Source organism: Eleutherodactylus coqui, chromosome 8 (genome assembly GCF_035609145.1).
Source record: "Eleutherodactylus coqui strain aEleCoq1 chromosome 8, aEleCoq1.hap1, whole genome shotgun sequence".
In the NCBI taxonomy this organism is placed as follows: Eukaryota; Metazoa; Chordata; class Amphibia; order Anura; family Eleutherodactylidae; genus Eleutherodactylus; species Eleutherodactylus coqui.
In genome coordinates, this window is record NC_089844.1 from 112,916,483 (window position 1) to 112,939,454 (window position 22,972).

Genomic DNA, 22,972 nt, shown 5'->3' on the forward strand with positions numbered 1-22,972 from the left:
GTGGAGAAGAGAAGTCTGGGGAAATCCAGGCTTTGTTCATCTTGATGAGTGTTAGCCTGTCGGCACTGTCGGTTGACAGGCGGGTACGCTTATCTGTGATGATTCCCCCAGCCGCACTAAACACCCTCTCCGACAAGACGCTAGCCGCAGGACAAGCAAGCACCTCCAGGGCATACAGCGCGAGTTCAGGCCACGTGTCCAGCTTCGACACCCAGTAGTTGTAGGGGGCAGAGGCGTCACGGAGGACGGTCGTGCGATCGGCTACGTACTCCCTCACCATCCTTTTACAGTGCTCCCGCCGACTCAGCCTTGACTGGGGAGCGGTGACACAGTCTTGCTGGGGAGCCATAAAGCTGTCCAGGCCCTTAAAGACTGTTGCACTGCCTGGGCTGTACATGCTGCTCGATCTCCGCACCTCCCCTGCTACCTGGCCCTCGGAACTGCGCCTTCTGCCACTAGCGCTGTCGGATGGGAATTTTACCATCAGCTTGTCCGCCAGGGTCCTGTGGTATAGCAACACTCTCGAACCCCTTTCCTCTTCGGGAATGAGAGTGGGAAGGTTCTCCTTATAGCGTGGGTCGAGCAGTGTGTACACCCAGTAATCCGTAGTGGCCAGAATGCGTGTAACGCGAGGGTCACGAGAAAGGCATCCTAACATGAAGTCAGCCATGTGTGCCAGGGTACCTGTACGCAACACATGGCTGTCTTCACTAGGAAGATCACTTTCAGGATCCTCCTCCTCCTCCTCCTCAGGCCATAAACGCTGAAATGATGACAGGCAAGCAGCATGGGTACCGTCAGCAGTGGGCCAAGCTGTCTCTTCCCCCTCCTCCTCATCCTCCTCATGCTCCTCCTCCTCCTCCTGAACGCGCTGAGATATAGACAGGAGGGTGCTCTGACTATCCAGCGACATACTGTCTTCCCCCGGCTCTGTTTCCGAGCGCAAAGCGGCTGCCTTTATGGTTTGCAGGGAACTTCTCAAGATGCATAGCAGAGGAATGGTGACGCTAATGATTGCAGCATCGCCGCTCACCACCTGGGTAGACTGCTCAAAGTTTCGAAGGACCTGGCAGATGTCTGCCAACCAGGCCCACTCTTCTGAAAATAATTGAGGAGGCTGACTCCCACTGCGCCGCCCATGTTGGAGTTGGTATTCCACTATAGCTCTACGCTGCTCATAGAGCCTAGCCAACATGTGGAGCGTAGAGTTCCACCGTGTGGGCACGTCGCACAGCAGTCGGTGCACTGGCAGATTAAACCGATGTTGCAGGGTGCGCAGGGTGGCAGCGTCCGTGTGGGACTTGCGGAAATGTGCGCAGAGCCGGCGCACCTTTACGAGCAGGTCTGACAAGCGTGGGTAGCTTTTCAGAAAGCGCTGAACCACCAAATTAAAGACGTGGGCCAGGCATGGCACGTGCGTGAGGCTGCCGAGCTGCAGAGCCGCCACTAGGTTACGGCCGTTGTCACACACGACCATGCCCGGTTGGAGGCTCAGCGGCGCAAGCCAACGGTCGGTCTGCTCTGTCAGACCCTGCAGCAGTTCGTGGGCCGTGTGCCTCCTATCTCCTAAGCTGAGTAGTTTCAGCACGGCCTGCTGACGCTTGCCCACCGCTGTGCTGACACGCCGCGCGACACCGACTGCTGGCGACGTCCTGCTGCTGCTGACACATCTAGATTGCGAGACAGAGGTTGAGGAGGAGGAGGAGGGTGCTTTAGTGGAGGAAGCATACACCGCCGCAGATACCACCACCGAGCTGGGGCCCGCAATTCTGGGGGTGGGTAGGACGTGAGCGGTCCCAGGCTCTGACTCTGTCCCAGCCTCCACTAAATTCACCCAATGTGCCGTCAGGGAGATGTAGTGGCCCTGCCCGCCTGTGCTTGTCCACGTGTCCGTAGTTAAGTGGACCTTGCCACTAACCGCATTGGTGAGGGCGCGTACAATGTTGCGGGAGACGTGGTCGTGCAGGGCTGGGACGGCACATCGGGAAAAGTAGTGGCGATTGGGAACTGAGTAGCGCGGGGCCGCCGCCGCCATCATAGCTTTGAAAGCCTCCGTTTCCACAACCCTATACGGCAGCATCTCCAGGCTGATAAATTTGGCTATGTTGACGGTTAACGATTGAGCGTGCGGGTGCGTGGCGGCGTACTTGCGCTTGCGCTCCAACACTTGCGCTAGCGACGGCTGGACTGTGCGGTGCGAGACATTGGTGGATGGGGCCGAGGACAGCGGAGGTGAGGGTGTGGGTGCAGGCCAGGAGACGGTAGTGCCTGTGTCCTGAGAGGGGGGTTGGATCTCAGTGGCAGGTTGGGGCACAGGGGGAGAGGCAGCGGTGCAAACCGGAGGCGGTGAACGGCCTTCGTCCCACCTTGTGGGGTGCTTGGCCATCATATGTCTGCGCATGCTGGTGGTGGTGAGGCTGTTGGTGGTGGCTCCCCGGCTGATCTTGGCGCGACAAAGGTTGCACACCACTGTTCGTCGGTCGTCAGGCGTCTCTGTGAAAAACTGCCAGACCTTAGAGCACCTCGGCCTCTGCAGGGTGGCATGGCGCGAGGGTGCGCTTTGGGAAACAGTTGGTGGATTATTCGGTCTGGCCCTGCCTCTACCCCTGGACACCGCACTGCCTCTTGCAACCTGCCCTGCTGCTGCCCTTGCCTCCCCCTCTGAAGACCTGTCCTGAGTAGGCGTTGCACACCAGGTGGGGTCAGTCACCTCATCGTCCTGCTGCTCTTCCTCCGAATCCTCTGTGCGCTCCTCCCTCGCACTTACTGCCCTTACTACTACCTCACTGCAAGACAACTGTGTCTCATCGTCATCGTCCTCCTCACCCACTGAAAGGTCTTGAGACAGTTGCCGGAAGTCCCCAGCCTCATCCCCCGGACCCCGGGAACTTTCCAATGGTTGTGCATCAGTGACGATAAACTCCTCTGGTGGGAGAGGAACCACTGCTGCCCAATCTGAGCAGGGGCCCGAGAACAGTTCCTGGGAGTCTTCCTGCTCCTGAGCATGTGTCATTGTAGTGGAGTGAGGAGGCTGGGAGGAAGGAGGAGCAGCAGACAGAGGATTCGGATTTGCAGCACTGGACGGCGCAGAACTCTGGGTGGATGATAGCTTGCTCGAAGCACTTTCTGCCATCCACGACAGGACCTGCTCACACTGCTCATTTTCTAATAAAGGTCTCCCGCGTGGACCCATTAATTGGGCGATGAATGTGGGGACGCCAGAAACGTGCCTCTCTCCTAATCGCGCAGCAGTCGGCTGCGACACACCTGGATCAGGAGCTCGGCCTGTGCCCACACCCTCACTTGGGCCTACGCGTCCTCGGCCGCGTCCACGTCCTCTAGGCCTACCCCTACCCCTCAGCATGCTGTATTACCAGTGATTTCCCATGCAGGAAAAAAATTGGCGCAAGCCTGCAGCCAAAATAGAATTTTTTCCCTTGTTTTTCAAAAGGACAAGCCACACTGCGTGTATTCAATGAATACTACTACGTTTAATCACTGTGTTGTGGCCCTGCAAATGTGTCAGAGAATTGCAGTGATGCAAAGTTATTCGCTACAGTAGATCAGGGATTTCCCATGCAGCAAAAAAATTGGCGCAAGCCTGCAGCCAAAATAGAATTTTTTCCCTTGTTTTTCAAAAGGACAAGCCACACTGCGTGTATTCAATGAATACTACTACGTTTAATAACTGTGTTGTGGCCCTGCAAATGTGTCAGAGAACTGCAGTGATGCAAAGTTATTCGCTACAGTAGATCAGGGATTTCCCATGCAGGAAAAAAATTGGCGCAAGCCTGCAGTAAAACGTAGCTGGCTGCGTCTGATTATTTTTAACGTTCTGCACGCAGCACACACGTACCCAGAGCCCTGAGGACTGTCAGAGGCAGGCGAAATAGAATTTTTTCCCTTGTTTTTCAAAGGACAAGCCACACTGCGTCTATTCAATGAATAATGTATGTCTTCTGGCCCTGCCTACACAATTCTATTCCTGTAGTATTAATGCCGGGTGCAATGGTCTGCACAGCCGGTTTTGAGATAAAAAAAAAAAAATGCAACACTGCTAACAGCAGCCTGGACAGTACTGCACACGGATAGATGTGGCCCTAGAAAGGACCGTTGGGGTTCTTGAAGCCTACACTCACTGCTAACACTCTCCCTGCCTAACCACCACTTCTGTCCCTATTGCAGGGCGCAATGCTCTGCAGATCCAATTTTGAAAAAAAAAAAAAATTACAGTGCTAACACAGTACTGCACACTATTAGATGTGGCCCTGAGAAGGACCGTTGGGGTTCTTGAAGCCTACAGTAACTCCTAACGCTCTCCCTACAGCAGCTCCAGCACGATACCACTGTCCCTCAGCTAACTCACAAGGCATCTGAGCCGAGCCGCGGGAGGGGCCGATTTTTATACTCGGGTGACATCTGATCGCCCCAGCCACTCACAGCAGGGGGGTGGTATAGGGCTTGAACATCAGAGGGGGAAGTTGTAATGCCTTCCCTGTCTTTCAATTGGCCAGAAAAGCGCGCTAACGTCTCAGAGAGGAAACTGAAAGTAACCGGAACACCGCGTGGTACTCGTTACGAGTAACGAGCATCCCGAACACCCTGATATTCGCACGAATATCAAGCTCGGACGAGTACGTTCGCTCATCTCTAGCGCCAACTTATTTCGCAACACTTTCAATCGTGGGATAAATGCAAACAATACAACAATTGCAATGTGAGGTACGATCAATTTGAAACAAATGGGATGGGGGTGGTACAGGAGGTACAGGGGGGGGAGCGTGTCATGAGGAACACAGACAGTAGGGGATCTTAGAAAGCAAACGGGTTGGGGCGGTAAGGAGATGCAGGGGTAGAGGTCGTATGTGATAGGCAGGGTGAAAGGTGTGGGAAGCCATAGGAAGGGGCGGGGGACTAGGTCAGGGGATTTGGTATGCCTTCCTGAAGAGATGCATTTTAAGGTGCATCTGAAGTTTCGTGCATCGGGAATTGTCCGGATGCCTTGGGGTAGAGCATTTCAGAGGATGGGTGCTGTGAGTCTGGTGCGGGGGAGGCCAATGAATAGTGAGTTGCAGTAGTCAAGTCGGGAGTGGATGAGGGCGACCGCGAGTGTCTTTAGTGTGTCCGTGGTGAGGAACGGACGTATTTTAGCAATATTTCTGAGGTGCATGTGGCATGTTTGGGCCAGAGATTGGATGTGGGGGGTAAAGGAGAGGTCAGAGTCCAGTGTGACCCCAAGGCAGTGGGCATACTGTCTGTGGGTTATGATAGTGCCAAAACATGATGGCTGCATTTCTTTTTACCATTTATCCATTGCATACGTGTATACATTTTTCCCGATGGAAAAATTCTATTTTTTTTGTTTTTTAAACCACTATTACTTGATTTTCAGAGAAGGGCTTATATTTAAAGCCCTTCCCTGAAATCAATTGCTGGCAGCAGAATCCTCTACCGCAGCTGACCTGTGTGACAGCTGCGGTAGAGAATTGAAGAATTCCTCTGCTGCATCTGCCACAGATGTGGCAGATGTAGCAGCAGAGAATTCTTTTAACTGGTGGGGATGAAGGAAACATCTGCCGCATGCGGCAGATGTGTTCTTCATCCCTGCGGGAGACACAGCAGCGGTGGACAGGTAAGTAATTTTTTTTTTAACACTAAAATTTTTCTTTTTCAGGGAAGAGCTTATATGTAAAGCTCTTCCCTGAAAAACAATTCAGGCGTGCCAGCAGACCATTGTCTTCAATGGAGCCACTGGCAGCAGCAGCGGCTCCACTGAAGTGAATGCCTGCATTTTTTTTTGCACTAAAATTTTTCTTTTTCAGGGAAGAGCTTATATGTAAAGCTCTTCCTTGAAAAACAATTCAAGTGTGCCAGCAGACCGTTGGCTTCAATGGAGCAGCCGGCAGCAGCAGCGGCTCCATTGAAGAAAATGCCTGCAATTTTTTTTTTACACTAAAATTTTTCTTTTTCAGGGAAGAGCTTATATGTAAAGCCCTTCCCTGAAAAAGAATGCAGGGAGCCGGCAGACCATTGTTTTCAATGGAGCTGCCGGCAGCAGCCGCGGCTCCACTGAAAACAATGCGTGCATTCCCTATGGTGCACGCATGTCCTATCTTTGCAGGCACGCACCTGCAAAGGACGGACATGTGCACACACCACAGGGAATGCAGTGTTGTAAATACAAGCACGCACAAAAACACGCTTGTGTGAACGCACCTTTAGGTAGAGGTCAGCAGTGAAAGTCCAGTGAGATGGTAAGAGGGATGAAGAAATAGTCCATGGCTATGTGCAGGTGTCTGGGGGTAGTGAACGAATTTCAGAGCTGTTAGTGAAAATATTTTCAGGTATCCAAATAATAGTTTATGATCGAGCATCAAGGAAGCTTACAAATCACACACACATTGGATATCATTGGAAGTCATCTGTTTATTCAATTAATAAGCAGTATATATACAAAGACATTTAAAACTAGGCTAGAATACGCCTCACTTGGAAGAGTTATAATTTATTATAATTAATTTATCATCATTGGTTATTAAAACTCAACAGAAGAGGGCCGTTTTAGCTAAAGGCAGGACTTGAAGACGGCCTTGTATTCTTATAACAGAACAGTAATATGAGCTAAAGAAAGACAGTGAATAGCTGTAACAAGAGCAGGTTACAAGACATAAAATGGAGTATAGGAAATCTTACAGTTTCCCTCAGGGTGCATTCACACGAGCGTGTGCGTATGCTTACATAGGTGCGCACAAAACCGTGCCCCCACGTACGTACACAAACACGCGTGAATGCAGGTCCAAGCCCATTGCCTTCAATGGGGCTGTGGCTGCTACTGGCGGCCCCACTGAAAACAATAGGCTGCCGGGAACCCCTGCAGTGATTTTCAGGGAAGGGCTTGAAATATAAGCCCTTCCCTGAAAGTCATCCCTGGTTTGTGCAAAAAAAAAAATGTGTGTGTGTATATATATATATATATATGTGTGTATATATATATATATATATATATGTATATATATATATATATACCTATCGGCCGCTGCCGTATAAAGATTCCCTGCAGGGAGTAAAGAATCCCCTTCCTCAGCTGTGACAGGCTGTGGCAGAGGATTTTTTCAACCCTGCGGGATAAAGAAATCAGACGGCTTCCATTGACTTGAATGGAAGCCATCTGTGCGGGAACTGCACAGAAATAGAGCATGCTGCAATTGGTTTTCAGGACCAAAAGGTCTGCCCGCTTTAATTATTTTGCGGACGTCCATGCTTTTTTTATGGGTGGCTTGATTAGCGGATCTTCTACACGGATTCCGCAAATCAACCACACCCGTGGACATTGAGCCTTAGGCCGTTTGGAAAAAGATGTCTTACAGCATTTTAGAATGGTGGTTTTAAACGCGTTCAACAGCGTTTTTAACGCACCCAATCATTGCATTAATGCAGTTCACTAAAATTAAATATACATCGTTGAACTTAGCAAGCATTAAAAACGCCGCGCTAAAACACTCGTCTGAGAAGCCCCACTGAAATCAATGGAGGCTCAGTACAGCATTTTTAGCGGACGTTTGAAAGGCTGGCTAAACGCTGTATGAATTAGTCTGTGTGAGGGCGGCCTAGGGGCTCATATCCACCACTGTGTTTTCACTGCGTATTACGGTGATACGCGGTGAATGGAGTCAGTGAAAGTCAATGGACTATCATTGATTCATGCATATGAGCGTGTAGACACTGCCTGTAGATACGCGTGAGAACTAAATCGCAGCAGGCTCTATTTCTTGGCGTACCACGCAGCCTGAGCCCTATACATTGGTATAGGCTGCGTATGATTTGCTGTCCCGTTGCAATACATTGTGTAGGTGCGCCATTTTCTCACGCAATCTCGCAATGAAACAAAGCGGGGGATTTATAAAATAGAGTAACACTGCGCATGTCCGTGTGCGTATGATATATGGGCATGCACACTCGCAGCCATACGTGCTCTCTGCCAAATGTCCATTGACCCCATTCACCACGTACCATGAGCTTTTTGTCTATTTGTGTTCCTTCTAATTTGTGAAGGGCTGTGGAATCTGTTAGTGCTCTATAAATAAAGCATATTATTAATGAGTTTGTGTTTATTACACTTCTGTGTCCTCGTGTTAACTGAAGGTCAGCAGTGACTCCTGAAACACACTTCAAGCTGTGCATTATTAGTGCTGTTTTTCTCACTTCCAGTGTTTTCCTGGTCCATAATATTTTCAAAAATCACTAAAATGGCTACATGCAGTAATCCCTCCGCACCGACAGATGGCAGCAGCACCATTTCATGGTTCTCTATGGAATCGTGGCTATAGTAACAGCCATACTCTAGCCGGCTAGCTAAGCGCATGCGTGGAAGAGTCCGCTCGGCCGCATCTGACACCTCTCGCTTGTGTCAGCAGAAAGTAGCAGATCGTGTGAGGCCGGCAACGTGCTGCGTGGCCGGGAGAAGGGAACCAACCGCGGGGATGGCCGGACGGGCGCTGTGGACGGTGCTCTGCGCTATATGCCTGCACTGCGGGCTGGGAGCCGATGACATCGTGGTGGGGTGCGGGGGGTTCGTGAAGTCAGACGTGGACATCAATTACTCACTGATAGAGGTGAGAGGCGGGGTCACGGCCCGGGGACGGTGCGCGGGAGGGGTCAGTGCGGGGTCACAGCCCGGGGACGGTGCGCGGGAGGGGTCAGTGCGGGGTCACAGCCCGGGGACGGTGTGCGGGAGGGACCATGTCAGCGGTGTATGGACAGGCCGCAGCCTCCATTCATTCGCCGCTGCTCTGACCTTTGAACTTTGCCCCCCGAGGTCATACCTAGTAGTCCACTTGTGGTTGATTAGCGGTCACCGCCATCCGCCAGTTCTGCTCCGTGTGTGCCTACCATTAGGGCAGCTTCACACGGGCGTATTTGCATGTCCGATATGCAGAGAAGAGGAACCCATTGACTTCAATGGGTTAATTTGCGCTACTATTTTTTGCGTACGCATTTCATGCACACGAATAAAGGCAATGTGCTCTTTTTTTTCCTTTTTTGTGCACGTTTGCTCACCAAAAATCCCCATGAAGTCTATGAGTGTGCCGATGCACCCAGTACGTGCGCAAATGTGTAATACACTGCGAAATTCTAGGGGGAAAAGAACCACATCTGGACTTCATTAAGCTAAATAGTCCCAAAGCCGCGTGAACTGGACCTGTGAGCGCAAACAGTACAGCAATGTACATAAACCCGCTGTGCCCACATAGGCCGCTCTCACAGGCATTAGCAACACGCCGCGTCTGAAATTGCAGCATTTCACCCCGATTTTGATCTGTGTTTTCGAACACATTGTTCAGCGGTCAGCAGCTTTTTTTTTAACACACCCAATCTTTGCGATGGGTGCGTTAAAAAGCACTAAAACACACGAAAAGTGTGGCGTTCGAACGCTAGTCTGCGAGGCGCCATTTAAATCAGTGGGAGTGTTTTACAGCGCTTAGCGTGGCTGGAGCTGCAAAAAGCGGGCTGTGTGAGGGCGGCCGCCAGCAGCGGAATATTAATTGCGGACAGGCTGTTGGGCAGACAGCTTCCATGGACTTCAATTCAAGCGGTCTGTGCAGAATCCGCACAAAAAATAGCGCATGCTGCGATTTTACCTCCGCGGACAGAAATGGCAATTGACTTCTCGCACGCAGGAAGAATCGATTTCCCATAGAATGCAATGGACGCTATTTTCTGCGGATCCGCTGTGCGGACGTCCACCGCAGATTCCGCAGCAAAAATCTGCCCGTGTGCAGGCGGCCTTTATGGTTGTAGCAGAATGGGCGCGGTATAAACAGATCCTGGGCACACGATGCAGGAATGAACTTGCGAACTTTAAATCTGTAGTCATTATTACTACATTCACACGGGTGAACTTGGTCTGTAACAATCGGTCCGGTTTTCTTACCCAAGCGATCGCCATTTCTTTGTGCATTTGTTTTTTTATGTGCGTAATAAAAAATGCTTCTTAATTTTTTTTTATGGTCCCCATGATTATACGCGTTTCAAACAGATCGCCCTTGCATCATGCGAGCGCAGTCTGTTGTGTGTTTTTTGTTTTTTTTAAAGGTATTGTATCAGAATATCAAGTCATCACAGAGTAGGAAATAACTTGCCGATCAATGGAGGTCCCACCACTGAGACCCCCACCAATCTGGAAAACGGGACTCCTCTGTCCCGCTCTTCTGTCACCCTGGGGGTTGTTTCACCCCCTGCAGTGACGTTACTCTGAATGGAGCGCTGGCGGAGAATGTGTGATCAGCACTCCGTTTATTTCAATGGGAGTGATGGAAATACCCGAGGTAGTGCTACTTGGGTTCTTGACAGTCCCATTGAAAGTGAATGGAGTGCTAGTGCACTTGCATGACCAGCGCTCCATTCAGCCGCATCCTCATTGCAGTGGGTGCAGTAACCCTACAGTAAGGGGGGCACAAGACCCCCGTTCTTGAGAACGGCTAGGGTGTCAGCGTGACACCCACTACTGATCAACAAGTTATCCCATTTCTTGTGGACAGGGGAGAACTTGCTATCCTGCTGGATGCAGAAGACAATTGGCCCCGCTTGTCTACTGCACCCCCCACTCGGAGCTCTCTGCTGTTATACAGCCGGGCGTTTCGAGCAGAGAACAGCTGGATGCAGAAGGCAAGTTGCCCCGCTTGTTATCTGCATCCCCCGCTCGAAGCGCTCGGCTATTATACAGCTGGGTGCTTTGAGCAGAGAACAGCTGGATGCAGAAGGCAAGCATCCTCTGCTCGGAGCACAAGGTGATTGCTCATCATTTGAGCGATCATCTTATGGTGAAATGCACACAATAATTAGCGCTCAAAAGACATCTTTTGAGCAATAATCGTTGTCTAAATGGACCTTTACATGGGACGACTGTTGCTGCCATTCTCTCATACAGCAGCTATAGCAGTTTCGTGAATGGAGGCGGAGCAGGCGGGAGATCGCTCCAGCCGCCAGATAGTTGCTCAGTTTTTATGTAAGCTAAAAACCAAGTGACTCTGACAAGCGAGTGGTTTTTGCGCAGTGCCGTCAGTAGCTGTGTGCACAGGGCGACTATCGCCTGAGATTGCCTTTACCAGTGATGATTTGGGCGACAACCGTCTGGTCTAAAGGTATATTGAGGATTTTCGTTACGGATTTCACACTTTGCAATGCCATGAAACTGCAGCAACCTCTGCAACATTTGGCCTGTTTTTACCCATACAGGGTTCTCAGTGGATTTTCCACTGCGAAAGGAAAAAAATTTCAGCAGCCCCTCTCCGCACCCCGAGGAGGGGCTGAATTAAAAGGATTGTGTCTGTGGCAGACAATTATCAGGATGGTAGTCGGGCTCTTGTGGTCCTCTTATTGTGACAGAAGTTATATGTTCGTCCATCCAGAAGACCACCCATTTGTGCTACAAGCTCATCCCTGTAGGTCTGTCTTCTCTAAAGGCCCTTTTACACATGGAGACCCTCATCAGTCTGTTTTGACTAATTACATCTCCTGGTTCGGTGTGGGGTTCCTGCTTTCAGGGATTCAGATGGGACCTGGGGATATAGAGTTATATGTGATTGCCCCCTATTGTTGGACCCTGTAATGGATGGGCAAGCTGGGTTGTCCAGCGTTAGAAGCTTGGCTCCCATTCACTTCAATGGAGCTGAGCTACAATATCACACCAACCTTATGTTATCACCTGTTATAGCAACCTCTTTAATGTTTGTTTGTTTTTATATGTTTCAAGAAAAAAAAATGCCAGAAATATTTCAGGAAGTAATCGCTCCCCATAATAAGGCCGACTTATTTCCTCTCTTCCAGATCAAGTTGTACACCAAGCAGGGCACACTGAAGTACCAGACAGACTGCGCTCCTAATAACGGATACTTCATGATTCCACTTTATGACAAGGTGAGCAACGGGCGCTGAATACGGACAAGGACAAGTACCTTCTTACTCTGTGCTTGTTCCAGTCTAAGGGCCCTTTTACACGGCTGATCTGTAGGACAACAGATGCCCGACAGGTCGGCCCAGCGATCATGTACTTTTGCACAAAGGACCATCACTGACTGACTGGAGGTGGAGAGGGCCTGGGGATCATTCCAACCCGCCCGCCTCCATTCACTATAAGCAGGCAGTCGTTCAGAAGTGAACATCTGCCTGTTTACACAGAATAATCCATCGTTCAGTTTTCTGCATGCAGAAATTGAACGCCGAAAGAGAAACAAACAAATTGTCATTCGTTGTCCTTTCAAGGCATGCATTTACACTGGATGATCATATGCTTGTTGGTTCGCAGGAATACAATAAATTGTCACCCATCCCAGGTCGCACAGCTCCAGCTCTGCCGCAGCTTTCACCCTGCTGGGTCTGCTACCAAGCTGCAGAGGTGGCCTGTGAACAGAACATCACAGGCTGCTGTAGCCAATCGCAGACCTCAGTAGTTGACTGCGGAGACTTGTCATTGGCTGCAACAGCCTGTGATGTCCCGCTAAGAGAGTAACTGCGGCCTGTAAACACATCGCCAGAGGGAAGCTGTGGGAGTTGGCAATGGAGGCGTGGGCACTAGAGATGAGTGAACGTACTCGTTTAGGGTGGTTTCACAATCGAGCACCGCTTTTTTCGAGTAACTGACTACTCGGGCGAAAAGATTCGGGGGTGAGCGGGGGGTTGCAGAGGGGAGGTGGGGGGGGGGGGGGGGGGGGAGAGCGCTCCCCCCTGTTCCCCACTGCTACCCCCCGCTCCACCACGCCGCCCCTCCGGCGCCCCCTGGGGGCGGTGCTCGATTGTGAAATCGCCCTAAACGAGTACGTTCACTCATCTCTAGTGGGCACAGGACGGATTACTATAGGCTCATTTATTATTCTAGGGCATGGGCAGCTGTATCTAGTTTAAAAAAACAAACAAACTTCAGAAAGGCTAGGATCAAAACCAACATAATAAATAAACGATATGTAGCTGACCCCCGCTGACCTGAGGACATAGCAGGTCCATTTAAAATCTATAGGGAACTGATAGTCTCCAGTGTGTATTCTATGTAACTCTTCATCATACAATGAATAATCCTTGTTTGCTAAAAAGCGTAATACCCTTCTAAAAGGAAACATTTTCAAGATGGTTCAGTAAGAACCAGAAAACCTTAAACCAATTAATGGATATTTGTTCCAGCAGTTAAGTACTAAAGACATAATGATAATTGTTACTGATGGCCCTTGGCTTACAGTACAGCTCTCCGCGAACACGTGACTGATAAGTCCTGGTGTGGGTATGGGGCGCCGGCATAAGGTTTTCTCCCCATAGGCAATGTGTGACCGTAAGAGTTTCACCTCCTTGTGTAACCTGGCATTACACAATACACCCTTGGTGGTTGCTCTTTAGTATAGATTTCCTGTTTCAGCAAACGAAGCTTATTCGTTATGAAATTAGAAGTTGTGCAATGTCATCCTGCCCAGCCAGATTCCCTTGAGTGACTGTATGCATGGGCAGCGCTCCTGTATACTGTAAGGGCTCATTCACACGACTGTGATTTCAGCATGTATTAAACGCACAATGCACGGCCGCGTGACATGCGGTTAAAAGAGTCAATGAAAGTACATGGACTTACATTGATCCATTCACACTGGCATGTGAACACTGCATTTAGATACATTCGTGACAGATGGCAGCATGCTTTATTTCACCGTGTAACACACAGCTTCTGACATCAGAGCGCTGTCCTGCATACTGTTAGAAACATGTCGGACGAGGGCCGACACTAAATTTGAAAGGATTAATGAATTTTCCTGCTGCTGGATTACTTATGCCTTTGCCATAAGAGCAGGTAGTGGGCCAAAATCTACTATGAGGTACTCACCTGTCCCACCGCCCCAGCAATCTGCTCTGATTCTCGGCACTTCTGTGTTGGATGTGTGGTTGTGTGACTACTGCTGCTAAGCATTATCCTCAGTGGTCACATACACCTTCCCCATTGGGAAGGGGGTATAGGCCTTTGCCAGACAGTGTGGTAGTGGCTTATCTGCCATGAGAACAAAGGATTGGGCATGTTAGATTTCAACATACCCAATCCTTTAGGGATGAGCTGGGACATTTCTATACACGTTAGATGGTTAGCGGAAACTCTATGTATGGCTGACCTTTATCTAATGCAGTGGTACCCAACTCGGGCGCCATGACACCAGAGGCGGATTGGGAAAAATTCCAGTGGGCCTGTCATTTCCTGGGGCTACCTGCAACTACCGCTGCAGTAGCTGATGTATTATTAATAATGGGTCAACAAGGGGGGGCATTATTAACAATGGGGCAGCAAAGGGAGCATTTTTAGTGATGTGGATAATACCTGAAAAAAACACATGTCCATCCAGTTCAGCCTATTACCCCCCCCCATGTTAATCCAGAAGAAGGCAAAAAAACCCCCAATGATGTAAAATCCAATTTTCCCCATTTAAGGGGGAAAAAAAGTCCTTCCTGACTCTAATCTGGCAATCTGAATACTCCTGATGGGAGCATTATTCCTGATGAAGGTCTAAAAGGGGGGCATCATTACTACTGGGCCCACTGAAAGAGGGGGCTATTACTACAGACGCCAATGGAATAACTGAGGTAAACACCTACATCCTCATAAGCTACGTCCACTGACTTCACCCCCTTTTTTGTAGGGGTGCCCTGCGATAAAAAACTTTTCCCAGTGGTGCCCCAAGGCTGAAAAGGTTGGGAAGTCCTTATCTAATGTGTTCAACCGCCTTTAGAAATAAGCAATCGCTTTTTTCTTTTTCGTCTTGTTGGCAGTCATCATCGGGCTGCAGAGACTTGTCTTACAGCACGAATTTAGCCCTTGAGTAACACATGGGTATATATCCAGAATAACTGGTTCTGGTGCCCTTGTGTACTTTGTCTTGTCCATGTGCCAAGCAGAAGTGACTAATATATCGGAGCCTCTCTGAGTTGTAAAGTGCTGCAGTATATGTTGGCGCTATAAGCAGGTTATTATGTATGATGCGTGTGTAACGTACAGCATGATGATCTCAGTCATTTTGTGGTTTTGCAGGGGGATTTTGTTCTGAAGATTGAGCCCCCCCCAGGGTGGAGTTTTGGTAAGTTGCTGTAATCACGGTGTTCCTGTCCCTGTGGCATTGTGTGTGTTTATACTTTCCAATTCCCAGTTTCTCCTATTTGCATTTGGTAGATGTGATCATTAAATCCCCCGACACCAGAGACGCGTCACATAATCCTCCTGAAACCTCTTTGTGTGTCGTGTAGAGTGCAGATACGTTGGTAATGGCCCACAAATATATTCATGGGAGATAATTCACATTATCCCCGTACTGTATGGAACAGATCGCGTTAGAGACAGATGTATTCGAAAATTGCATAAATACCAACTACCTAATGTGCTTTTTCCCAGTCTGGAGGAATATTCTAATAACGCAGATGAAGGACTGCAGCAGGTTTCAGTTTTTTTTTCGTTGCCCCACAACTTTTCCAGCAGGCTGTCATCGTCAACGACCCTAGTGAAAAAAGTGACGGGGGTGCAGCCATGTTGGTGGGCTGTCTTTAATTGGCGTTTCAATTTTTAAGCAACAGGTTTAAAAGTGACAACTATTATTGTGTCATCCTTGTCACTTTTACAAAAACGGATGTCCTAACTGACCTGTTGCTGTTGCCTCTATGTCTATGGACAGGTGTAGATTGGTGCCAAAATTTGTCTAAAACTTTTCGACCCGCTAACATTTCTTGACACTTTTAAAAACGGCCTACTGTGATAATATGTGATTTGTGAGGTTTGAGCTCAGTTTAAATGTTTTATATGTATTTTTCTTCTTTTCTATACAGAGCCAACTAGTGTTCCCCTACACGTGGATGGAGTGAACGACATCTGCACCAAAGGGGAAGATGTGAATTTTGTTTTTACTGGCTTTTCAGTCAGTGGAAAGGTACAGAAATGAATGTGGTGTTAGCAGTAAGGCTGCCTGTCCACGGCCATGATGGAATATCGCTAGCGATATTTCACCGTGGGTGAGGAGGGGGGAGCACTGACAGGTCTCTGTGATGAGCCTATCTAATAGAAAGTCTCACCGCCGCAAATTGCAGCTTGCCGCAATTTTAATCCCGCGAGCGGAGAATCGCTATGATTCTCTCCTTGTGGATATCGGGCTGCGCTTTCCATAGTTAGCCTATGGAAAGCTTTTCATAGCGTGATCTGCGGGCGATTATCGCCGCGGATCACGCTATGACTTGCGCGTGTGGACAGGCAGCCTTAGAGTGTACTCTATTTAAACGTCGTGGCTGGAGGTGCATGTAGTGCTTGGACTTGTATGCCGTTAGTTATATCTCGTATGCTTCCTTGTGTAAATTGATGAGCATTGTATAATGATGTTGATTTTTAGTCTTTTATTTAAACTTGCACATTAAAATCTAAATCTTCTGTTTTCAGGTTCTCAGCAGGAATCAGATTTTGGGTCCAGCTGCAGTTCAGATTGCATTGAGAAGAGTGGGGAGTGGAGGGAACATACAGACAACTGTTACTCAACCTGGTGGGAAGTAAGTTGCAGGAGTTAATGAATTGCCAATAATTTTCTACCACTTGAAACCAGATAGTGAAACTCATCGAATTTTTCTAGTCATTTTATTTTCTGATTTAGATCATTTAAATCTTTTTTTTTTTTTTTGTACATACATATGGGGACAGCCATCTTGCCTGAGCTGCAGTTAACTGCAAATAGCAATATTCTTTACAGCAGCCTCGTGGGCCACAGATAATTTAAACTGAAGGGGAATGCATTGACCTCTATGGGAGAGTGTTGTGGGCATACTTTGTAACATGTGCAGGGAAGAGGAGGAGGTGAGCTGTGATAATCAGCTATTGTGAATGCTGGATCCTGCGTTCTCTTTATAGAAGTGTTACTTTTCTTTGTAATCTTGTCTGTGAAGATGGTGAGAGAACTGCTGAAAAAGTTTCTCTACAGAACAGGAAGTATCAGCTTATTATTAGACTATGTAGTCTGTGAAATCTGCTGGGCTTGAAGATATTTATGGTACCGTGTGGAAAATGCTGCAAAGTAGGAATGCTTTCAAAATAGAAGTGTTTATAGTTTATTTTTGTAAATTAACAAAATGCAAAGTGACTGAACAAAAGAGAAATTTAAATCAAATCAATATTCACTTGACTGCCTTCAAAACCGCATCAATTCTTTTAGGTACACTTGCACGCAGTTTTTGAAGGAACTCGGCAGGGAGGTTGTGTCAAACCTCTTGGAGAACTAATCATACATCTTCTGTTTTAGATCTTGTGATATGATGCAGATACACATAGCTGCCTCTCTCATCAAATTGCGCAGTCCAGCAGTGGGATACGTGGGGTTGGACAGGGGGATACACTTGCCTGGGTATATTCTGTTTCAGATAAACATAACTGATATTCTCCTTTTACAACTTGTATTGTTTTCTTTAGGTTTTCCTTCAATAAAGTGCTTCCAGGAGAATATGAAATTATTGCATCGCACCCTACTTGGGTCTTAAAGGAGGTATGATCATGAACAGTTTGGGTATCGCATCGCTGTATCATCTTGTACTGTATTCTGAGTATAGACAGATGCCACGTTATTTGTGAGAAGCTGTCCATATGGAGACGCATAAACCGAAGATTGATTGTTCGCTTTGTCAGTCAACTAACTTCTGTTTCTTTATTTCAGGCAGCAGCAATAGTACAAGTGAAAAATTCCAATGCCCAAATATCGAGCCCACTTCTTGTTGCGGGCTATGATGTGTCTGGTTCAGTTCGTAGTGATGGCGAGCCAATGAAGGGCGTCATGTTTCTGTTGTTCTCATCATCTATTAGCCGAGAGGTACAGAACTTCACAAAATGCATAGCTGAGTTGTATTGGTCAGATGGTATGGATTATTATTGTGTCCTACTACAGCTGACCCAGGATCTGTTATAGAACAATCATCTGTAAGGGATCTATCAGTAGGACCTTTAAAGGGATATTTCTGTCCCTCAAAGTGAGGGCATGCCACTAGAATATGTCACCACTTTATGATCAGTGGGCGCCCGACCTCTAAGAGCCCCACCCACTCATAAGGTGGTGACTTATCCTAACAGTAGATGAGGATGGAGAGACCACAGCCCTGAATCAGCACTGCGGCCGTGTTACAGTTTTGCTATGCACAGCAGCACCCAGCGAAGTACCTGTGAAGCGGATGTAGTGCTGAGACCTTCTTTCTCAGCATCACTGGGGGGTCCCAAAGATACGCTGTCATTTTATGAGATGGGAATACTTTAGTCATCTACTAGTTGCTCAAAAAAACTAGCCAACAGGTGCTACTAAGAAGCATATCCTATATGTTAATTTAGTACAGCGGATGCTTAATATACTAAAGTCCTGTGGGTACAATTTTATGGTCCCGCTCAGCGGGAAGCCAAGTTAAACAGGATGTCTGTCTCTGCTGAGGCAGATGGGTGACAAAGGGAATCCAATATATAATTTAGGACAGGGTATATAACCTGCACTTGATTTTCCCTCCTGTACTTCTGAACTATGGTAGCTGCCATCTTTAGACTACCTTTCACCTACAGTGCATTGGTAGTGTTAGGATTACCAAGGCACAATGCTTTACTCTCTGATTGGCCAGTTCAGCACTGGCCAATCAGAGTAGTGCATATTGTAGTTTGAAAATGTTGGCGGCTATCTTGGCTGCTCAAAAAACAGAAATGGAACCATCTGAAGGAGGGATAGCTGAAAAGATAAAGTACAAGTAATATACTGCCTCCACTCTCTAGTCCCAGGTCAGAGGTTTGTTCTGAAACTAGAGGGTTACTTTAACACAACCCCTGTGTGCTAGAATGAGAGTGGCTCCCACTCTCACATGCTCAAGCCGGCCATGTTTTACATGGATGGCAATTCACTACTATATGACATTGTTGCTGCAGGGGAACTGTCTAGCTGACTTTGGCTTTCCCCCTCAAGGTAAACTGTTTGCTTGGAGACCTACCTAATCAGTTTTAATCTTGATCAGAAACCCCAAATGGTAGTGACCGATCCCCACTAAGGGCTCCTTCACACTGGCCAGCGTGATATGGGACCGTGAATATCACCCCATATCATGCCCCCTGCCCTGTGGATACAAGGCATTTTCACAGCCTCGGCAAAGAATTGGAGAGTTCTCCCACTGCATTTAATGGCGCCGGCCCCATTGAGAACAAGCTGCGATTTGTTTCCTGCATAGCATCGTATCGCGGTGCCATGCAGGAAAACTTCGCTAATGTGTATGAACCCATTTAAAAGCATTGGGGTTCATATGTCTGCGAGATTAGTGCGTCTCGCAATGTCCAAATCTTGTGCGGTTTTTTTCATGCCATTTTGAAAGCAGCCTAATGCTTTGTTTAGACAGAATGATTATTCAGAAAATCGTTCAGACGAGTATCAATTGTTCCGTTTAAACACAGCCAATGATTGAACGACGAATGAGAATCGTGAGCTTCTCGTTCGTCATTCATTTTCAGCCGGCATAAAAGTCAGCGCCGGCTCGTGTACTTAATCGTCCAGTTTACATACTGATCGTTTATTGTTGCATATAGGAATGTGAAACCCTAAACTAGTAGTGCACGAGAACTGCACGATTCTCATCGAGAATCGTGCAGTCTAAACAGGCAGCCCGAGTGCAGTTGAGCTGGTGATGACGTCACCAGCTTGTTTGCTTCAACAATAGAAAATCATGCAGATCTCGTCCCGTGTAAAATGAGCATTAGTAGTTATGGTTCCTATAAGGGGGTGATTTAAGAGCACACTGGATTCTAATTGGAGTCTCCCTCAGACTGGCGGATCACAGCTTTAGCAAGCTGAAACTTTGTGTAAAATGGTGTGTATGGTAGCATCATCTTTTTGAAAACTGATAGACAGGATGAGATCTCATCACCACTCTATTGGAAAGGAAAAGATGAAATTACCTGTGACAAAACATTTTAGTGGTCACGGATACAACATAGAGCAGATGAGAGTTATCATACTGAAAGGCAACTTCAAGTGACAGAAGAATTTGGGAGTATAAGTTTATGGCCATGTTTGATACCCCCAAGAATGGAATGAACCTCAGCCTGGGATTCTTTTTTTTAATTAAAGTATTTTTTATTAAACTTTTTCACCTTTTGCATATTTTAAAACATTTTTTTTAACAAATCTTTGGTTTCCCCTCCCTCCCTCCCCCTCCCCCTCCCCCTCTCACCCACCCCCTTCCCCTCACCCCCCTCCCTCCCCCATCCCCCCTAAGATCTCTCTCTCAACGTTCTGTTCTTTGGGTAAACTGTCTCTGAATGAACACAGTGTTGTGTCGTAAACAATAATAACAGTTCATGTAACGTATATTTGTTTTCTTCTTTGGTCTTCGTGTTGCTTATCTTCTTGCTGTTTTCTTTTATTGATTCAGGGTTAGATTTTTTGTTGCATTCGAGGGGGGGGGGGGGGTCATATTTCTTTTGCCCGTTGCCCGGTCTCTCTCTCTCCAATCCCTCCTTTCTTAACTTTTCCCTATTACACCTTACCACTTTATTTTATTGTATATCAAGTCTGTAATTTGTTCTACATTTCCCAATAAACTTTATATATATCCATTACATACGTTGTTATGTCTTAGTAAATCCCCGGTTTACTGGTGCCTCCCCACACGGCTCACCACTCCCTATGTATTTGATCCAACATTACTGCTCTGGGCGTGTATCCATCTCAGCCATATGTCCTGATATTTTTGACTGGTCTTACGCTTAGTGTAAATACTCCTTTCCCACGGTAAAATTTGGTTGACCTTATTTTTGAATTCTCCCAGCGTGGGTGGTTCTTCGTCCAACCAGCGCTGGGCTATTGTTTTTCTGGCTATATACAATAGTCTGGCTACCGCTAGTTTTTCATGATCATCTAATGTTAGATCCTGTATGTATCCCAGAATGCACACGTATGGTGTAAAGTCCATACGTATGCCAAATGCCGCGTTAATTGCATTTCTTATTCCCATCCAATATCTGTGCAATTTCGGACAACGCCATAGCATGTGGATTAGGTCCGCCGTGTGGGTTTTGCACCTTACACATATCGGGGAGGTTCTCATTCCTATATTGTGTAAGAAGGCCGGGGTGCGGTACACTCTGTGTATTAGAAATATTTGTGAGACTCTGTGTGATTCGCTCAGAGATAGCTTGGGTGTCATTTGTAGGATTTCCTCCCAGTGCGACTCCTCAATGGGCCCTATGTCTGCCTCCCATTTTGCTCTTGTTGATAACGGGTTGTGTGCATTGACCGTGTCCTGTATATGGGAATATAGTACAGATATTTTCCCCGCTGTGGTGGTGGCTTTTCCTATTATGTCCGCTACTATATTTATTACCATTGTTATTTCCGCCGTGTTTTTTTCCGCTTGTATAGCGTGTCTAAGTTGCAGATATTTGTAAAAGTCACTATTGGGGATGTCGTGGTTTTGCCTTAACTGCTCGAAGGTTTTTAGTTCCCCCCCCTCCAGTATCTGGTCCATTCTCCTAACTCCCCTGTCTTTCCACCCTTGGAATCCTTTTAGCTTGTTGATTTCTGGCAGGTGCGGGTTATTCCATATGGGGGTATGTTGTGTGCAGTTTTTTATATCAAGCATGTTTCTGGTCTTCCACCATATTTTATGTATCAATAATAGCGTGGGGGCACTTTGACCGTTTTTTTTAAACGCTCCACGTTCCAGGGTTTCAAACAAATGTGATCCGTTAAAGAGATTTTTAAGGATTCTGAAACTAGCGTCGTGTGTTTCTTCTGTCTCCCATCCCCTGAGATGTTGCAGCTGGGAGGCCATGAAGTACGAGAACGGATTGGGCAAGGCTAATCCTCCCTTTTCTTTTGAATTGTATAGCAGTTCTAATTTTATCCTAGGTGTCTTTCCTCCCCATATGAGTTCTCTAAACAGTCCCTTGGCCTTGTGGAAAAATTTTTGTGTTATCCAGTGTGGGGAGTTGTGTATTAGATACAGTAATTGGGGCATCCATATCATTTTTATTAGATTCACTCTTCCTATGATTGTCATGGGTAGTTTTTTCCATATGTGAAGTTTTTGTTTCCATTTTTCCATAAGTGGTTCCAGGTTTATTTTCCCGTACTCACTAACCTTTTTCGTAATTTTAACTCCCAGATATTTAATTGTTGGGGTGCATTTCAGGGTTAATTCTCTGTTGGCAACTTGCATGTCTGGGGTGTCTATTGATAGTATTTCGGATTTGGTCCAATTGATAGCGAGTCCTGAGAAGGCTCCAAATTCTTTTATTGTTTGCATCGTGGTTTCTAAAGATTTTTCCCTGTCCCCTAAAAATAATAACATGTCGTCTGCATACAAAGCGATTTTCTCCTCCATGTTTCCTCTTATGAATCCCACTATTTCCTGGTGTGACCGAATTTTGCATGCTAGGGGCTCTATTGCAAGTGCAAACAGGAGTGGCGATAGTGGGCATCCCTGCCTTGTCCCTCTGTGTAGTGGGAATGTTTCTGATGACCCCCCGTTGATGGACACATCCGCCTCCGCTCTAGCATATAGGAGTTTTACTCGTCTCACAAATATTGGGCCACAGCCCATTTTTTCTAGTACCTTCCACAGGTATTGCCACTCAACGCTATCAAACGCCTTGGCCGCGTCCAGTGAGCATATGATTCTGTCTCCGGTATTATCTACGGGTATTTGTAGGTTTAGAAATACTCTACGGATGTTCGTTGCTGTTGATCTTGCTGGTATAAACCCACTCTGGTCTGGATGCACCAAGGTGGATGCCACTTGTGATAGCCGCTTGGCTAAAACTTTTGCTATAATTTTGACATCCGCGTTTAACAGCGATATCGGCCTATACGAGTCCATCAACAGGGGGTCCTTTTCTGGTTTTAACAGAATTATTATTTTTGCTTTTCGCATTGTTTGTGGTAGTTCCCCTTCCTTTTCCGCCCCCGCCCATGTCTCC

The 22,972-nt window shown here is 47.3% G+C and overlaps 1 protein-coding gene across 1 annotated transcript in view; it reads left to right on the forward strand.

The window, feature by feature from the left end:
• The first annotated feature begins 8,356 nt into the window (after window positions 1–8,356).
• LOC136576707 (BOS complex subunit NOMO3-like) overlaps window positions 8,357–22,972 on the forward strand; it is a 61,442-nt gene continuing 46,826 nt past the window's right edge. The window contains exons 1-7 of the mRNA XM_066576240.1: window positions 8,357–8,612; window positions 11,827–11,916; window positions 15,050–15,095; window positions 15,835–15,935; window positions 16,436–16,542; window positions 17,453–17,525; window positions 17,694–17,846. Of these exons, the coding sequence (XP_066432337.1) occupies window positions 8,361–8,612; window positions 11,827–11,916; window positions 15,050–15,095; window positions 15,835–15,935; window positions 16,436–16,542; window positions 17,453–17,525; window positions 17,694–17,846 (822 nt within the window). The 5' untranslated portion in view covers window positions 8,357–8,360. The remainder of the gene's footprint in view (window positions 8,613–11,826; window positions 11,917–15,049; window positions 15,096–15,834; window positions 15,936–16,435; window positions 16,543–17,452; window positions 17,526–17,693; window positions 17,847–22,972) is intronic.